Source organism: Dicentrarchus labrax, unplaced genomic scaffold (genome assembly GCF_905237075.1).
Source record: "Dicentrarchus labrax unplaced genomic scaffold, dlabrax2021, whole genome shotgun sequence".
NCBI classification, from domain to species: domain Eukaryota; kingdom Metazoa; phylum Chordata; class Actinopteri; family Moronidae; genus Dicentrarchus; species Dicentrarchus labrax.
In genome coordinates this window covers 2,222,412-2,237,533 of record NW_026136706.1, presented here as the reverse complement: position 1 = coordinate 2,237,533, position 15,122 = coordinate 2,222,412, and the positions used below count along the sequence as shown (strand labels likewise).

General features: G+C 37.9%; 1 protein-coding gene across 3 annotated transcripts in view; it reads left to right on the top strand.

The window, feature by feature from the left end:
- The window catches only part of ttn.2 (titin, tandem duplicate 2), a 211,710-nt gene that overhangs the window by 82,677 nt on the left and 113,911 nt on the right, over positions 1-15,122 (top strand). For all 3 annotated transcript variants that reach the window (XM_051402827.1, XM_051402826.1, XM_051402824.1), the window contains one exon: positions 13,306-13,350. In XM_051402827.1, the coding sequence (XP_051258787.1) occupies positions 13,306-13,350 (45 nt within the window). The remainder of the gene's footprint in view (positions 1-13,305; positions 13,351-15,122) is intronic.

Sequence of the window (15,122 nt, the reverse complement as noted above, 5' to 3'; positions counted from 1 at the left end):
TTCGTAACATCTTACATCCCTCTTTAATGTCTTATTGCTTGCTGTGTTTTTGTTATTCACTGTATGATGGTTATTTCTGTATGTTTGTTAACTGCCTAAATGATTTCCTTTTAAAATGATATTCTACTCAGTCACCATCTTGGATTAAAAACTGATTAATTCTTTAAAAGAAATAGAAAAGAAGAAGATTGAGAAGATTCTGCCAACAGAGGTTGAACAAGAGAAAAAAGTCTCTCCTCCAGAAAAAGGTACCGACCATCTGAAATATGATGGAGTACTTTAACCACATCTTTAACTCTTGATCACCTCAAGCATTAGCCCTTTAATTAATCTGTGTGTTGTCCCTTTCTAACACTATTGCTTGTCTTTGTGTTTTGTCATCACCTCTTGGCGCCGCCATATGACGCCACTTCTTCAACACCTCTTAAATCTTCCAGCAACTATGAGTCTTGTCAAGATTGAGCAAAAGAAAGGAGCTCAGAAAATACAGGAAGTTTATTACATGACAGAGAAAGTGTCCCCCTCAGAGGAGTTGTGGGAACACGAAGAAGTAGTGGAAGAACACGCTGAAGATTTGTTCGATGACGAAGTGGCTTCTCTGTGTGAGACAGTATCGTCATTATCACAAGTAGATATCTTAAGCACAACAGAAAGAGACAAAAAGTCTGAACTGATAGGTGAGATATCTGTTACTGACACTTCGAAGAGGAAAGAAACCAGGTTGACTAAACGCAGAGTTGTCCCGAAAACACAAGAAACCATTGTCGTATTGCAGGAATCTGACAAAGATAGGGAGGTCACAAGGCTGGAGGAGAAACCCAAAACAGAAAAAACTGAGGAGGTGTTTTTTGTCAGGACAATCGAGTCGCCAACAGAGGAAATTACAGATGAGAGGAAAGACAGCATATCAGTCACCTACCTGCCAGACAAGAAGGGAGATTCTAAACAAGAAACTAGTGTAACTGTCAAAAAAGGAAGGGAGATAACCATTCAAACAGAGAGCAAAATGAGGCAACTAAGAGAACAGGAAGTCAGAAAAACTAAGGAAACTACAACAGTCAAAGACATAGAGTTAGTAAAAGATATCCCTTTGGTGACAGATGCAGATAAAACCAAACATGTTCCTGTTATTATCAGTGCAGAAGCAAGGAAACAATCAGAAAAGCTAGAAATTGAAAGAAACATTTTTACAGAGGTCACCTTGGAGGAATCGGTAGATCATGACGTTGAGATAAGATCATCTGTTCCAGATAAAAAAATAAGTAGAACTGAGGAAATTACAGAAATTACAATCAAACAGAGAGAAGTCACAGTTGAAGACAAACCAACAAAAGCTATCCCCACTAAAACGAAAATGGTGGAAGGGGAAACAAGTAGAAAGGAGGAAACTCGAATGAAACCACCAGTCATTATGGACTCCAAAAAAGATGACACTCCACCAGAAAAAGTTTTAGTAAAGAAACAAGAGAGGAAGGTAACATCTGATGATATAATCGATACAAAGAAGGAGAAAGTTGTTGAAAAACCTAAAGTAGAGGTGACCCCCAAAGTAAAACCAAAAGAGTCAGTAACAGATATCGAGCTTAAGAAGCCAAAAGTGATCGAACAGGAGACTGAGGTTGAGTCAGTTCCAGCTGAAACACCATACAAGAAAAAAGAGGAATCCAAAGACGTCCCTCCTCAGAGAGGTGATACTGAAAAGAAAAAAGAAGTTTTGATCGAGGATGTGGTTCAGACAAAACCTTCAATCCCATTTAAACCAGAGGAGAAGACGAGGATTTCCCCACAAACAGCTTCCAGAGGTACATAGAGAAAACTTAACATCATGATCATTTCCATCGTTAACTTTTTCATATGACTCCATGTTTGGGTGCAATCTTTGTTCTTAAAGTCTTGGGCGGCCACCACTCATCATTTTAGCCTCAGACCACAATCAACCTCAGTTTCGCCTCATTTGTAAACATCTCTTCATACCACACTTTCATGTTCATTGTGTTCCTCAGCGTCTTCATATTACAATCTTATATGACATTCTTTTTGTATCTTTTCAAATGCGTTCTTTTTTTTATCCCTTTATGTTTATTTATATTTTTCATCCTTTTCTTTCTTCTCTTAAATATTAACATCTTGCGTTAAAAAAAAAACTGTTCTTTAAAGAAACAGAAGCCAAGGCAGTGACGATTCCCACAACCATTCCTGCTGCTTTTTCTCCTGAAACACAAGTGGAGAGACAAGCAAAAAGACCAGAGAGAGGTACAGCGACAGCACATTTTCCTGTTCTTGATTGTCAGCTCCTACTACTTTCTTATTATCTCTCTGTTTGTCTTGTTTAACTCCAAATGTTTGTCTGTGTTTCTTTGTTGTTTTTTCCCTAATCTCTTGGCACCGCTACATGGTGCTTTCTCTTCACACCTCTTAAAAACTTTAATCCTCAAACAGCCACCACCAGTCTTTTAAAGGCTGAAAAAAGAGCAGGAGCTCAGAAGATCACAAAAGATTTATCAGAGGAAGCATCCTCAGTAGAGAGGGCCATGGAAAGAGAAGAGGATGAAGAAGAAATTGTGGTTGAAAGTATAAAATCTTTGCCACAAGAAGGGATTTTAAGTACGAGGGTAGAACCTGATAAAGTGCCAGGAGTAAGTGCTGATATATCTGTTACTGATGGTTTAAAGACAAAGGGTCTTAAAGCAAAAGTCACCCCAACAGTGAAAGAAAAGGTCATTATGACAGAAAGTAAAACAAAGAGGAAAAAAGTTGTGGCAGTTCAGGATGAACCTAGCAAACAAAAAGCTCAAGACAAAAAGTTTTCTGTCCAAAAAACTGATTCTCCAACAGAGAGCACTGAAATAAAAGACATTAAAAGAGAACATACGGAAGCAACTGAGAGTCCAGAAACAGATCAAAAACAGGTGACAGAACCACAACTGGTGACTTCTGAAGCAGACGATGAAAATAGGGAAGGTGTTATCACACAGGCGCTTAAAGATAAAACTAAATTATCAGTTAGAAAATCTTTAGAACCCATAGAAAAAGCCAGTGTCAAGAAGAAATTAAAGCAAACTGACCAAGAAGAAAAACATTTAGAGGCTGAAAATATTGAAAGTACTGAAGAAGAAACAGATTCTTCGGAGCTTGTTAAACCAACAGAAAAGGTATCTTCCAAACCTAGAATAGTTGAATTGACGGAAGCAGAGGAAAAGCTGTATGCAACACCACAGTCTGCCAGACAGACATCAGCTAAGAAACCAGTCAGACTCGGCAAAGATTCCCAATCCAGTCAATTAACAAATTCACAATCCAAACAGACTGTTGAAAAAAAAGGAGATGACGAATTTGATGACTTTCAGCTGAGAGCAGTCACTGAAAAATATCAAGCCACGAAACTAGAAGAACACCAAAGGAAGGAAGGAAAGGCCTCATTTAAACCTGTGATGAAATCAGCCAAAAAGTCAACCGGTGAGCTTCTGCCCGAATTAATTTTGTCCGAAGTAGTTACATTTAAAGATAAACTGGTCAAAGTCTGTCCTATGGAAGGAACAACTGAGATGAAACCCAACAGAGATACCTTAGTTACTCCAGCACTAGAAGTCAAACATCCAGAATCAATGTCAGAGAGAGAAAACATAACTGATAATGCCCTTCAAAAGCCTGAAATCTTATCAAAGGGCAGGACTCTAAAAGATGTTGCTCAGAAAGTGAGATGGCAGACAGTGGTTGAAGATGAGGACAGATTCAAAGACAGACATGTCCAAGTTGGTCCAAAAGAAAAGTCAAAACCAGAAATAGAAGACATTCCTCCTGCAAGACCAAATGCCCAGTCAAAGATAATAAGAATTAAAGGTGAAACTGCAGAGGTCACTATTCAACTAGAGGAAGTAACAAAACAAGAGCAAATTGAAAGAATACCTTTGGTCACTCCTATTATTGAACTTACACATAAAGAATCATTGATAGCAGATTCAAAAAAATATCCCAATACCACAGAAGCTGTACAAGAAATTGTAGAAAAAGAGGAAATTGTGTTAGAAGTAATTTCCGCAAAGATAAAGCCATCTCCAACAGAAAAACGTAAAAAGTCCTCAAAACCAGAAACTTCAGAAAACAGACTCACTAAGGTTCGGAAAGAAACTAAACAAGAACAACCTGAAAGAAAGGTGACAGATACAGCTGAGTCATTATCTGAAGTATCAGAAACAGAGATGTCTACCCCAGGGAGTCCAAAGTTAGCCAGAGCTGATGATATTACCATTACACTGAACGAAGAGACAAAACCAAGACTCAAACAAACCCAAACCAAGTCCCCAGTTACAGATGTAGAGGAGATAAAAGCTGAGGAATTAAAGATAGCAGAGTACACTTCCAAGATTACTCAGCCAGAGGCCATTTCTCCAAAGAAAGAGGAAACAGAAAAAGAAAGACCCCAGAGATTACAAAAAACAGGCAAAGTTGCAGATAAAACTGCCACAGATAAACAGAAGAAAGCAGCAAGAAAAGAACAAGTTGGAAGAAAGGGGTTAGATGTGCCTGTGATGGACAAAATAATTGAAATTGATACGGAAAGCGAATCAGTATCTTTACAAGAACTACAACATAAACTTAGAAAGCCTCAGGACATTATAGTTGAACAAGACCAGCTAAAGGTCAGCATGGTTAAAGATAAAACTTTTAAAGTTACTCCACTGAAAGAAACAAAAACAACACAGGAACAGATTGAAAGAAAGGTTTCAGTTACTCCTTTAATGGAGGACACTTCTGAAGAATTGGAAGTAGTTCGAGAAGAACCTGCAGAAACCAAACAAAGTGAATTTGCAGCAGTGGATGAGGAAATTCATCTGCCAGAGGGTATTTCTCAGAAGGAATCAATATCCCTGCAGGAGAAAGGACAGAAGTTAACTAAAACTAAAGGGATAGACAAACAAATCCCACCAAAGCTTGTCACAGTTAAGGGTAAAACTAAAAAGATGACTTCCATTAAGGATGGTACACCTGAAAAACATGCAAAAACTAAAGAAATTGTCACAGAGCATGAAACATTTGATGAGGAAATTGATACAACAGAGAGCAAATCAGTATCTCCACAAGAACAACAGGTACTTACCAAACCAGAGTGGATTACAGTTGAACAAGACCAGTTAAAGGTCAGCACAGTTAAAGATAAAACTTTTAAAGTTACTTCACTGAAAGAAACAAAAACAACACAGGAACAGATTGAAAGAAAGGTTTCAGTTACTCCTTTAATGGAGGACACTTCTGAAGAATTGGAAGTAGTTCCAGAAGAACATGCAGAAACCAAACAAAGTGAATTTGCAGCAGTGGATGAGGAAATTCATGTGCCAGAGGGTATTTCTCAGAAGGAAATAATATCGCTGCAAGAGAGAGGACAGAAGTTAGCCAAAACGAAAGTGGCTGCAGACAAACAAATCCCACCAAAGCTTGTCACAGTTAAGGATAAAACTAAAAAAGTGACTCCCATTAAAGATGGTACACCTGAAACATATGCAAAAACTAAAGAATATGTCGCAGAGTATGAAACATTTGATGAGGAAATTGTATCATCAGAGAGTGAATCAGTATCTCCACAAGAACAGAAATTTACCAAACATCAAGAGATTATAGTTGAACAAGGCCAGATAAAGGTCAGCACAGTTAGAGATAAAACCTTCAAAGTTACTCCTCTGAAAGAAATAAAAACAACACAGGAACAGATTGAAAGAAAGGTTTCAGTTACTCCTTTAATGGAGGACACTTCTGAAGAATTGGAAGTAGTTCCAGAAGAACATGCAGAAACCAAACAAAGTGAATTTGCAGCAGTGGATGAGGAAATTCATGTGCCAGAGGGTATTTCTCAGAAGGAATCAATATCCCTGCAGGAGAAAGGACAGAAGTTAACTAAAACTAAAGGGATAGACAAACAAATCCCACCAAAGCTTGTCACAGTTAAGGGTAAAACTAAAAAGATGACTTCCATTAAGGATGGTACACCTGAAAAACATGCAAAAACTAAAGAAATTGTCACAGAGCATGAAACATTTGATGAGGAAATTGATACAACAGAGAGCAAATCAGTATCTCCACAAGAACAACAGGTACTTACCAAACCAGAGTGGATTACAGTTGAACAAGACCAGTTAAAGGTCAGCACAGTTAAAGATAAAACTTTTAAAGTTACTTCACTGAAAGAAACAAAAACAACACAGGAACAGATTGAAAGAAAGGTTTCAGTTACTCCTTTAATGGAGGACACTTCTGAAGAATTGGAAGTAGTTCCAGAAGAACATGCAGAAACCAAACAAAGTGAATTTGCAGCAGTGGATGAGGAAATTCATGTGCCAGAGGGTATTTCTCAGAAGGAAATAATATCGCTGCAAGAGAGAGGACAGAAGTTAGCCAAAACGAAAGTGGCTGCAGACAAACAAATCCCACCAAAGCTTGTCACAGTTAAGGATAAAACTAAAAAAGTGACTCCCATTAAAGATGGTACACCTGAAACATATGCAAAAACTAAAGAATATGTCGCAGAGTATGAAACATTTGATGAGGAAATTGTATCATCAGAGAGTGAATCAGTATCTCCACAAAAACAGAAACTTACCAAACATCAAGAGATTATAATTGAACAAGGCCAGCTAAAGGTCGGCAAAGTTAAAGATAAAACTTTTAAAGTTACTTCACTGAAAGAAACAAAAACAACACAGGAACAGATCGAAAGAAAGGTTTCAATTACTCCTTTAATGGAGGACACTTCTGAAGAATTGGAAGTAGCTCCAGAAGAACATGCAGAAACCAAACAAAGTGAATTTGCAGCAGTTGATGAGGAAATTCATCTGCCACAGGGTATTTCTCAGAAGGAATCAATATCCCTGCAGGACAAAAGAGAGAAGTTAACCAAAACTAAAAGGGCTGCAGACAAACAAATAACACCAAAGCTTGTCACAGTTAAGGATAAAACTAAAAAAGTGACTCCCATTAAAGATGGTACACCTGAAATACATGCAAAAACTAAAGAGTATGTCACAGAGTGTGAAACATTTGATGAGGAAATTGAATCATCAGAGAGTGAATCAGTATCTTCACAAGAACAGAAACTTACCAAACATCAAGAGATTATAGTTGAACAAGGCCAGATAAAGGTCAGCACAGTTAAAGATAAAACTTTCAAAGTTACTCCTCTGAAAGAAATAAAAACAACACAGGAAAAGATTGAAAGAAAGGTTTTAGTTACACCTTTAATGGAGGACACTTCTGAAGAATTGAAAGAAGTGCCAGAAAAACTTGAAAGTGCAGCAGTGGGTGAGGAAATTCATGTGTCATATGGTGTTCCACCAAAGATAAATAAATTAGAGAAGTTGCCAAAGACTGAAGATAAAATAGATGAAAAACTTCAGTCAGTGGTTGTCCCTATCAAACATAAAAAAGGGCAAACACCTCTGACTGAAGAGAAGAAAACAAAACAGGAACGTGAGCCATTGCTCAAAGTAGATGCTGCCAAGGAAACTAGGCCTAAAGAAAAAGTCAAAGGTGATACATCAGAACCAGTTGAATTTCAAAAAGAAAAAAGGCCAAATTCAGCTAAGTGTAAAAAGTTTACCGTTGACGAAGTCCAGTCAAGAACAGTCGCAGTTACAAATGAATACGGTAGTGTGAAACCTTTTAAAGCAACGAAAATCAAACAAGAGCAAGGTGAAAGAATGACCTTAGTGGTACCTGTGATGGAGGACGCAGTTGAACAACCTTTAACAACAAAAGATAAAGATGCTAAAACAGATATTCCACAACACCTGACCTCAGCAGATGATGTGGTTAAAGATATTACTTCAAGAAAAGAAAGAGAGATTATATCAGAAGAAAGCAGGGACAACTTAGTCCCAGTTAGAAGTAAAACAGGAAAAAAAGTGGCTCCAATTGAAAAGAAAACCCTTAAAAGACAGGAACAAATTGACAGCACAGCTGCAGAGGCAGAACTTGAAGTACCATATGCAAGGTTTTTGGCAGAGTATGATGCGCAGGACAAGGAAACAGAAAAGGGGGACGTCATTCACTTTGAAGACGAAAAGGGAATTTTGCTTACCAAGAGAGAAGAGAAGTCAGCAAAGACAGTTGCTGAAATTCAGTCTATAGGAGATACAAAGAAAGACAAAACAACGAGGCAGGAAAAAATGGAAAACAAGTCAGAAGTTATACCTGAGATGGAAAATCTCAATCAAATTGAAAGAAAGGATTCAGTTACAGCACTGCGAGACAAACCATCTAAACAACAAAAAGCTGAAGAGATCCAATCCAAGTCAGTTACAGTTAAACATGAATATGGTTGTCTTACTTTATTTGAAGTAACAGAAACTAAACAAGAACAAGTTAAAAGAACATTTTCAGTGGCACCAATGATGGACTTTGCATCTGAAAAATCTCAAAAAGTAATAGATCGAAATGTTATATCAGATACTTCTAAACATATCACATTTGAACAAGCCAAGACCAATGAAGACATAGTTCAGTATAAACCAGAGAAAACTGAAGTTGAGAGAATGGTTTCAGGTGCAGCCAAGCCAGAAGTATCACATGAACACACATCAGAAAAACTTACAGTAATAGACAAAACCTCCACAGTTCTTCCAGTTGAAGAAAAGAAAACCAGACGGACACAAATAGAAACAACAGTTTCTCCTGTAATGGAGGTAACAAAAACTGACATAATTAGAGAAAAAGATGCCCTTAAGATGAGAGATGAATCAGAAAACAAAGAAGCAACCCAAACAGTTGAAGGGCAGATGTTTGACAAAACATCATTGATTATAACTGAAGATACCCAGAAAAAGAAATCAAAATCCCTAAAAGAGAAAGGACAGACTTTGGGTAAAAGTACAAAAACATCCTTTAGAGAAGTGCAGTCTATGACAGTCATATTAAAAGATGAATATGGGAGTGTTACTCCATTTGAAGTACCAGAAACAAAACAGGAACAAATTGAGAGAAAGTTTTCAGTGGCACCTGTGATGGAGGTTGCATCTGAAAGATCTCTGATAGTCAGAGATGGAGATGTTAAATCAGACAATCTCCAAAGGTATATCACACCTGATGAGCTAGTAAAAGATATTGCCTCAAAAAAAGAGAACGTTTACAAGTTGGAGGACATTTCTCTAAACACAGATGAATCTTTAAAGGACACAAAAGACATTCGAGTTGAACAGGTTAAGTCAAAAGTTCACCAAATTCAAAATGAAACAGAGAAGGTTACTCCCATTGGACATAAATTACCTGAAAGACAGGAACAAATTCAAAGAAAGGCCTCAGTTGCATCCAAATCAGAAGTAACAGATCAACACTCCTTGGTAGATGCTTCAGAAAAACTTACAGTAATGAACAAAACCACCACAGTTCTTCCAGCTGAAGAGATGAAAACAAGACAACAACAAACTGAAACAAAAACAGTTGTTACTCCGGTAACAGAGGTAATAGACACAGAGATGAAAGACATTCAGTCAAAGAAATCAAAATCCCTAAAAGAAAAAGGTCAGAGGTTGGACAAAGGTACAAAAATTCCCCTTGAAGAAGTGCAGTCCAAGACAGTTGCAGTAAAAGATGAATATGGTTGTGTTACTACGTTTGAAGTAACAGAAACAAAATTGGAACAAATCAAGAGGAAACTTTCAGCTGCACCAGTGATGGAAGTTGCATCTGAAAAACATTTCAAAGTTAAAGACGGCATTTTGAAATCAGACACACTCCAAAGACTTATTATACCTGACAAGCTTGTAAAAGACATTACATCAAGGAAAGAAGACATTTATGAATCTGGGGAGGTTTCTCTTAAAAGACATTCACAAAGTCCAGAGTCAGCCAAAGAAAGCATGGTAACTGAAAAACAAGATAAAGACACTCAGGGAAGAGAAATCAGTCAATTTAAAACTGACAAAATGACATTTGTTGATGTTACAACACCAACAAAACAGAAACAAAGTCAACAAAAGGCACAAAGGACATTGGTAGGAGAAGACGCTAAAACAGAGGTAGACCATTCACCAAGGCATGAGGAAGTTAGATATGATAGTATGGCTTCAAAGAAACCAGACTCTCTAAAAGACCAAGGACAGGTTACAGTTGAAGGCATTCAGTCTAAAACAGAAATAATTAAGGACTTTTTTCATAGTGTTACTCCAGACGTAGAAACAAAGCAGGAACAAATCGAAAAAAAGACTTCGAGGACACCTGTAATGGATGTTGCATATGAAAAACCATTGATTGTGAAAGAACAAGGTATTAGATTAGACACTCTGCATAAGTATATTTCCCCTGACAATCTAGAAAAAGACATTACATCAAGAAAATGGGGGGCTTACAAGTCAGAGGATATTTCTTTAAAGAAAGATGAATCCACAATAGATAACAGACAGAAGTTAGATCAAACTGAAGCAATTAAAGCGCAAGAAAGCAATTCAAAGGTTGAAATACTTGGTGACAGAAGTACCAAAGTTACTCCTGTTGAACATACAACCAGAGTAGAGTCCAGTGCTAAAGAATTATTGCGAGGCCAAGATACTTATGAAAAATACACCAGAATTGGAGATACTCAAACAGAATTTCCAAAACAGACTTTGCATGAAAGTGATAAACCTGATGTTGCAGTGGAAGAGATTCAGTCAAAGACAGTCACACTTAAGGATAAAAAAGACACAGTTAGTCCTATTGAAGGAACAAAAATTAAACACATCGAAAGCAAAGCTGCAGTAACGTCTGCACCTGAGGTAACATCTAAAGAATCACTTATAGGTGATGACAGAACAGAAAGATATACCAAAACAGAAACTCTCAAAGACAGAGTCACAACAAAAGAGAAAATAAGAACAATGTCAGCTGAACAAGACTTTCAAGGTCAAAAAGAACATCCAAAAAAAGTCACTGTTGAGGGCCAAGCTGCCAAACTTTCTTCCGAGGTAGGAATGAAAGTAAAACAGAAACAACTTGAAAGACAACCCACAGTTACATCACTTTTGGAGGCAACACCAACACAGTCATTAATTGAGCAGGATGCTTTGGACAGACAACTGACAGGGAAAGACAAAATTGTCAAAGAGATTCATGAAAAAGAAAAACTACAGAGAAAAGATGTTGAACAAGAACAAATCAAAGGAAGAAGTAAAGAAATGTATCAATTCCAAGAGATAGTTAAAGAAGTGAAGAGTTCAGACAAATCCAAACCTACTACAAAAGAGTCAAAAGCGGAAATAGATCAGCATAGGCCCACTACCAGAGAACCCTCAGTAACAGACAAAACCAAGCCAAAGATGATTGAGAAGACTACCACTACTGGCTACAAAACAGACTCTCCAGAATGCGGGGAAGATGCCACCAGGAAATGGCAATCAGAAGTTGAGCAGTCGTTTCTGCAAGTAGATGTCCAATACATCCCTCCTCAGGAAGTTGAAACCATAAGCAGAGAGGAAGGAGAAGCTCAAGGGCTTCAGTCCATCAGAGAAACGAGGATTTTGACTTTGGAACCAGAAGGGAAAGAACAGGTCTCATCTCAAGAATCTTCCAAAGGTATATAGGGAAACCTGCTAAATGTCACTGAGCACTTGTTTTTGATCTGAGCACCAATCATAGTGTGCACTTCCTCGTTATCATCCTCTTAAGGATTTATTAGATTCATATCTCTTTGTCGTCATCATTTCAAGAGGATATCCATGTCATATCACCCATTTGTTTGGGCACAAACTGTATTCTTTCTCATTGCGAAGAACCGTCACGCTGTCGACTGAGACAGTCTCTTTTGTTTTCTTATCACCTGATATCTAAACCACCAGTTTCATGTTGTATGTTGGGTTTTTCATCGTTTTTTCTAATTTTATGTCTGTCTTTGTCTATTACGTTCCACTGTACCTGTGTGTGTTGAGAGAAAATGTTCTGCACAGACAGTGAGGTGAGATACGTTTGTGGAAAATTCTTCAATCTTAAAACTTAAGTCTTCCAACTTTCTATGTTTTCATCTTGAATTGTGTTTCTTGTCTTTGTGTTATTTGTCTCTGCATGGTTCAGTGCTCACCACATCAGTCTTAGTGAGGTTCTGATTGTCATATAATTTCATTTCCAAGTTCCTGTGGAGGAGAAAGAGCCACCACCACAAGTCAAAGAAGCATTGGTAAAGCCAGCTGCTCCTCAAGAAGGTACCCAACTTCTCTTTAAAATGTGTTTCTGTTTATGTCTGTTTCTGTGTGAGCTTTTCTTAAGGCATTCATAAAAGAGTGTCGTTCTTGAGCAAATATGAATCTTTGAAACTTTATCCTGAAGAAACCCAACGTGTTACCCAAGTCATTAAAAGAGAGTGAAGTACAAAGAAATCAAACATCATGAATATAGAATAAGAATATAAACTTTGTTTTTTAGTGTCAAGCTCTAAGAACTAGAATATTAGACTAAAGTGTTCATGGAGAGCTTTCTGTTGAATTTTCTCTATACTTTGTACTTGAAGAGAGCAAACCACAGGCTGCTGTAAAGGTTCAAGAAGTTGCCAAAAGGCCTGAAGTCACTGGGAAAACCAAAAAGTTGGAGAAGATAATTACTCCACAAGAAGAAACAAAGCCAGGTATCCAGGCAATAACTGTTAAAGAATTCCTATCGACACCTTGTGCATATTTATTAAGACAGTATGTTTGGTGATAGTTTACAATACTTAAATTCCCTCTTTCTTATGCTTGAAGTAACCAAGCCACAGCCTGTCATGAAGGCTGAAGAACCAACCAAGATGGTTGCGGAAGAAAAAACAATCGTAGAAAAGATATCTCCTGAGACAGGTAGAGGTATCTGAAGAAATTAGGACATTTCTTTAGTCCTTTTCATCTTTTTCACATCTTATTTCATCATTGAAAATGTTGACTCTGTAACCACCTACTTGTATGTTTCCACTGTTTTTGTTGATTGTGTTGTCAGTCTTATCTGGGTCAGTATGACCTTAAGCAACAGTACAGTCCCTTGTTGTTGAGTTGCATTGTTGGTCTTTCCATGTTGTGTGTCGTGTTGTTGGTCATTAATTCATTGACCTTGAATCCAACCACTAAATGAAAAAGATGTATGTTACATCTGTCTTCGTACACAACTTAATTTAAACTCTTTATCTCTTCTTATGATATTGTTTCAACTAAATCATGTGATACTTAATTACTTTGCATCTCAGTCACAACTTTTTTATGTCATCCACATTCTGTAAAATAATATTTATTATTTCTGAATGTGTTTGATGAAATTATCACGATCATTATCATGACTTATTAAGTGGCCTTATTAACAACTTTCTGAAATATACTTCTGTATTAGATGAAACCAAGGGACCCGTCCAAGCACCAGGAGGAGTCAAGAAAGGTAGGAGCACCGTTTACTACTCACTTTACCTCAGTACACACAATACACACCAACATGCAGCTATAAAAGTATACTTCTGATTCTGATACAGCACCCAATAATGCCCCCACATAAAAAAAATAGTTAATGGTTTTATTTTAAAAGATAACTTAGAGATGTTGGGACACTAAAGAGCACTTAAAAGGAGGCAGTTGAGCACTAATTAGCCCTGGTTGGCTTATTTTATACATGTCTTTTAGTAGTGTCCTGTTGAAGTGGCATTTTCTTGTGTCTGAGTCTTGTTTCCTGTGTCTTTTGTTTTTGTTATTGTTGTCATGTAATCTTTTTTAAATTAGATTTATATTTAAATAAGTGGGGAAGGGATAGGGTAGTTTTCATTTTTATTTTCTTTCTTATTTTCTTAAGTGTTAAGCATGTGTTTGTGTTTGTACAAATTGTGCGTAATTGTAAGTAATGTCAAACCTTTGCTGCCTCAGAAATGGTTCTGCACAAAAAAGGTAAAATTCAGTTTGAAGAGGATGGAACATTTGAGATTCCCACTTTGAGGAAAACAACCAGAGTCATTAAGGAAGTGGAAGAAGAGCAGGAGATTATCAAACTGAAGAAGATTCCAACTGTTTCACCTAAAGAGGCTGAAGAAGAGAAAAAACCTCAGAAGGTCACCAAGACCACAATCTCTCATGTTGAGGAGATGGTGCATAAAGAAGAGGCTTTTGAGATGTCATTCGCCACCAGGAGACCTGTAGAGGAGAAGAAACCTCGAGAGAAAGCAGATGTGGTGAAAAAGCCAGAAGTTGTGAAGCCTAAAGAAGACGATCAGAAAGAGGCTCATAAAGATGCATGGACCCGCCAGAAACCTATCCCAAAGGATGAGAAACCAGATGATAAGATTTCTCTGAAGAAAACTCCCAAGGCACCAAAGGAGGAGGAACCAGACCCACCTAGTGGGGCTTTGAAGAAAGTGAAAAAATTGCCCTCAGATGAAGTAGAAGCAGAAATAGTCAAACTAAAACCATTTGAAAAGCCTGTTAAACCAGCTGAAGAACCAGAGAAAGATAAGAAGGAGAGGCCAGACAGGGACACTGTGCCTTTCCAGAAGGGAGAGAGGATCCCAAAAGAAGTGGAAACAAAAGAACTTCCCAAGAAACCTGAGAAAGCTCCTTCGGAGGTTAAGGAACCACCAGCCAAGGTGCCAAAGCCAGTAGATAAAAAGAAAACTCCAGAAAAAGAGCCTGAGGAGATCAAACCACCCACCAAGGTGAAGAAAATCCCAACACAGGAACAAGAGATAGAAAGCGTCAAGCTGAAGCCCTTCTCCAGGCCTTCCAAAGAGGCTGCAGAGCCTGAAAAGAAACCAGTAGAGGAGAAAGAGAAAAAGCCAACTGATGACCTGAGCCGTCGTCGCACAAGTCCAGATGAAAAACCAAAGGAACGAGAGCTAGAGGCTAAACCGAAGAAACCTGAGATGCCACAACCTCCAGAGAAGAAGCCAGAGAAGCTGAAGGAGGTAGAGGCAGTTCCAGCAGAAAAGACAATGTCTCCTGTGCCAACGTCTTTTAAAAAACCTGAAAAGGTTCCTGAGGAGCCCAAAACTCTGCAAGTGAAGAAGGGAGTCATACCAAAGGCAAAAGAAGAGAAGGAAGAAGTGGCTCTGAAGCCTGTGGAGCAGCTCAAGAAGGTTGAGCTAAAAAAGACGCCATCTCCTAAAGTTGAGAAGCTTAAAGAAGCAGAGGCAGTCCCTGTTGAGAAGAGGCCGAGTGTTGATAGACTTC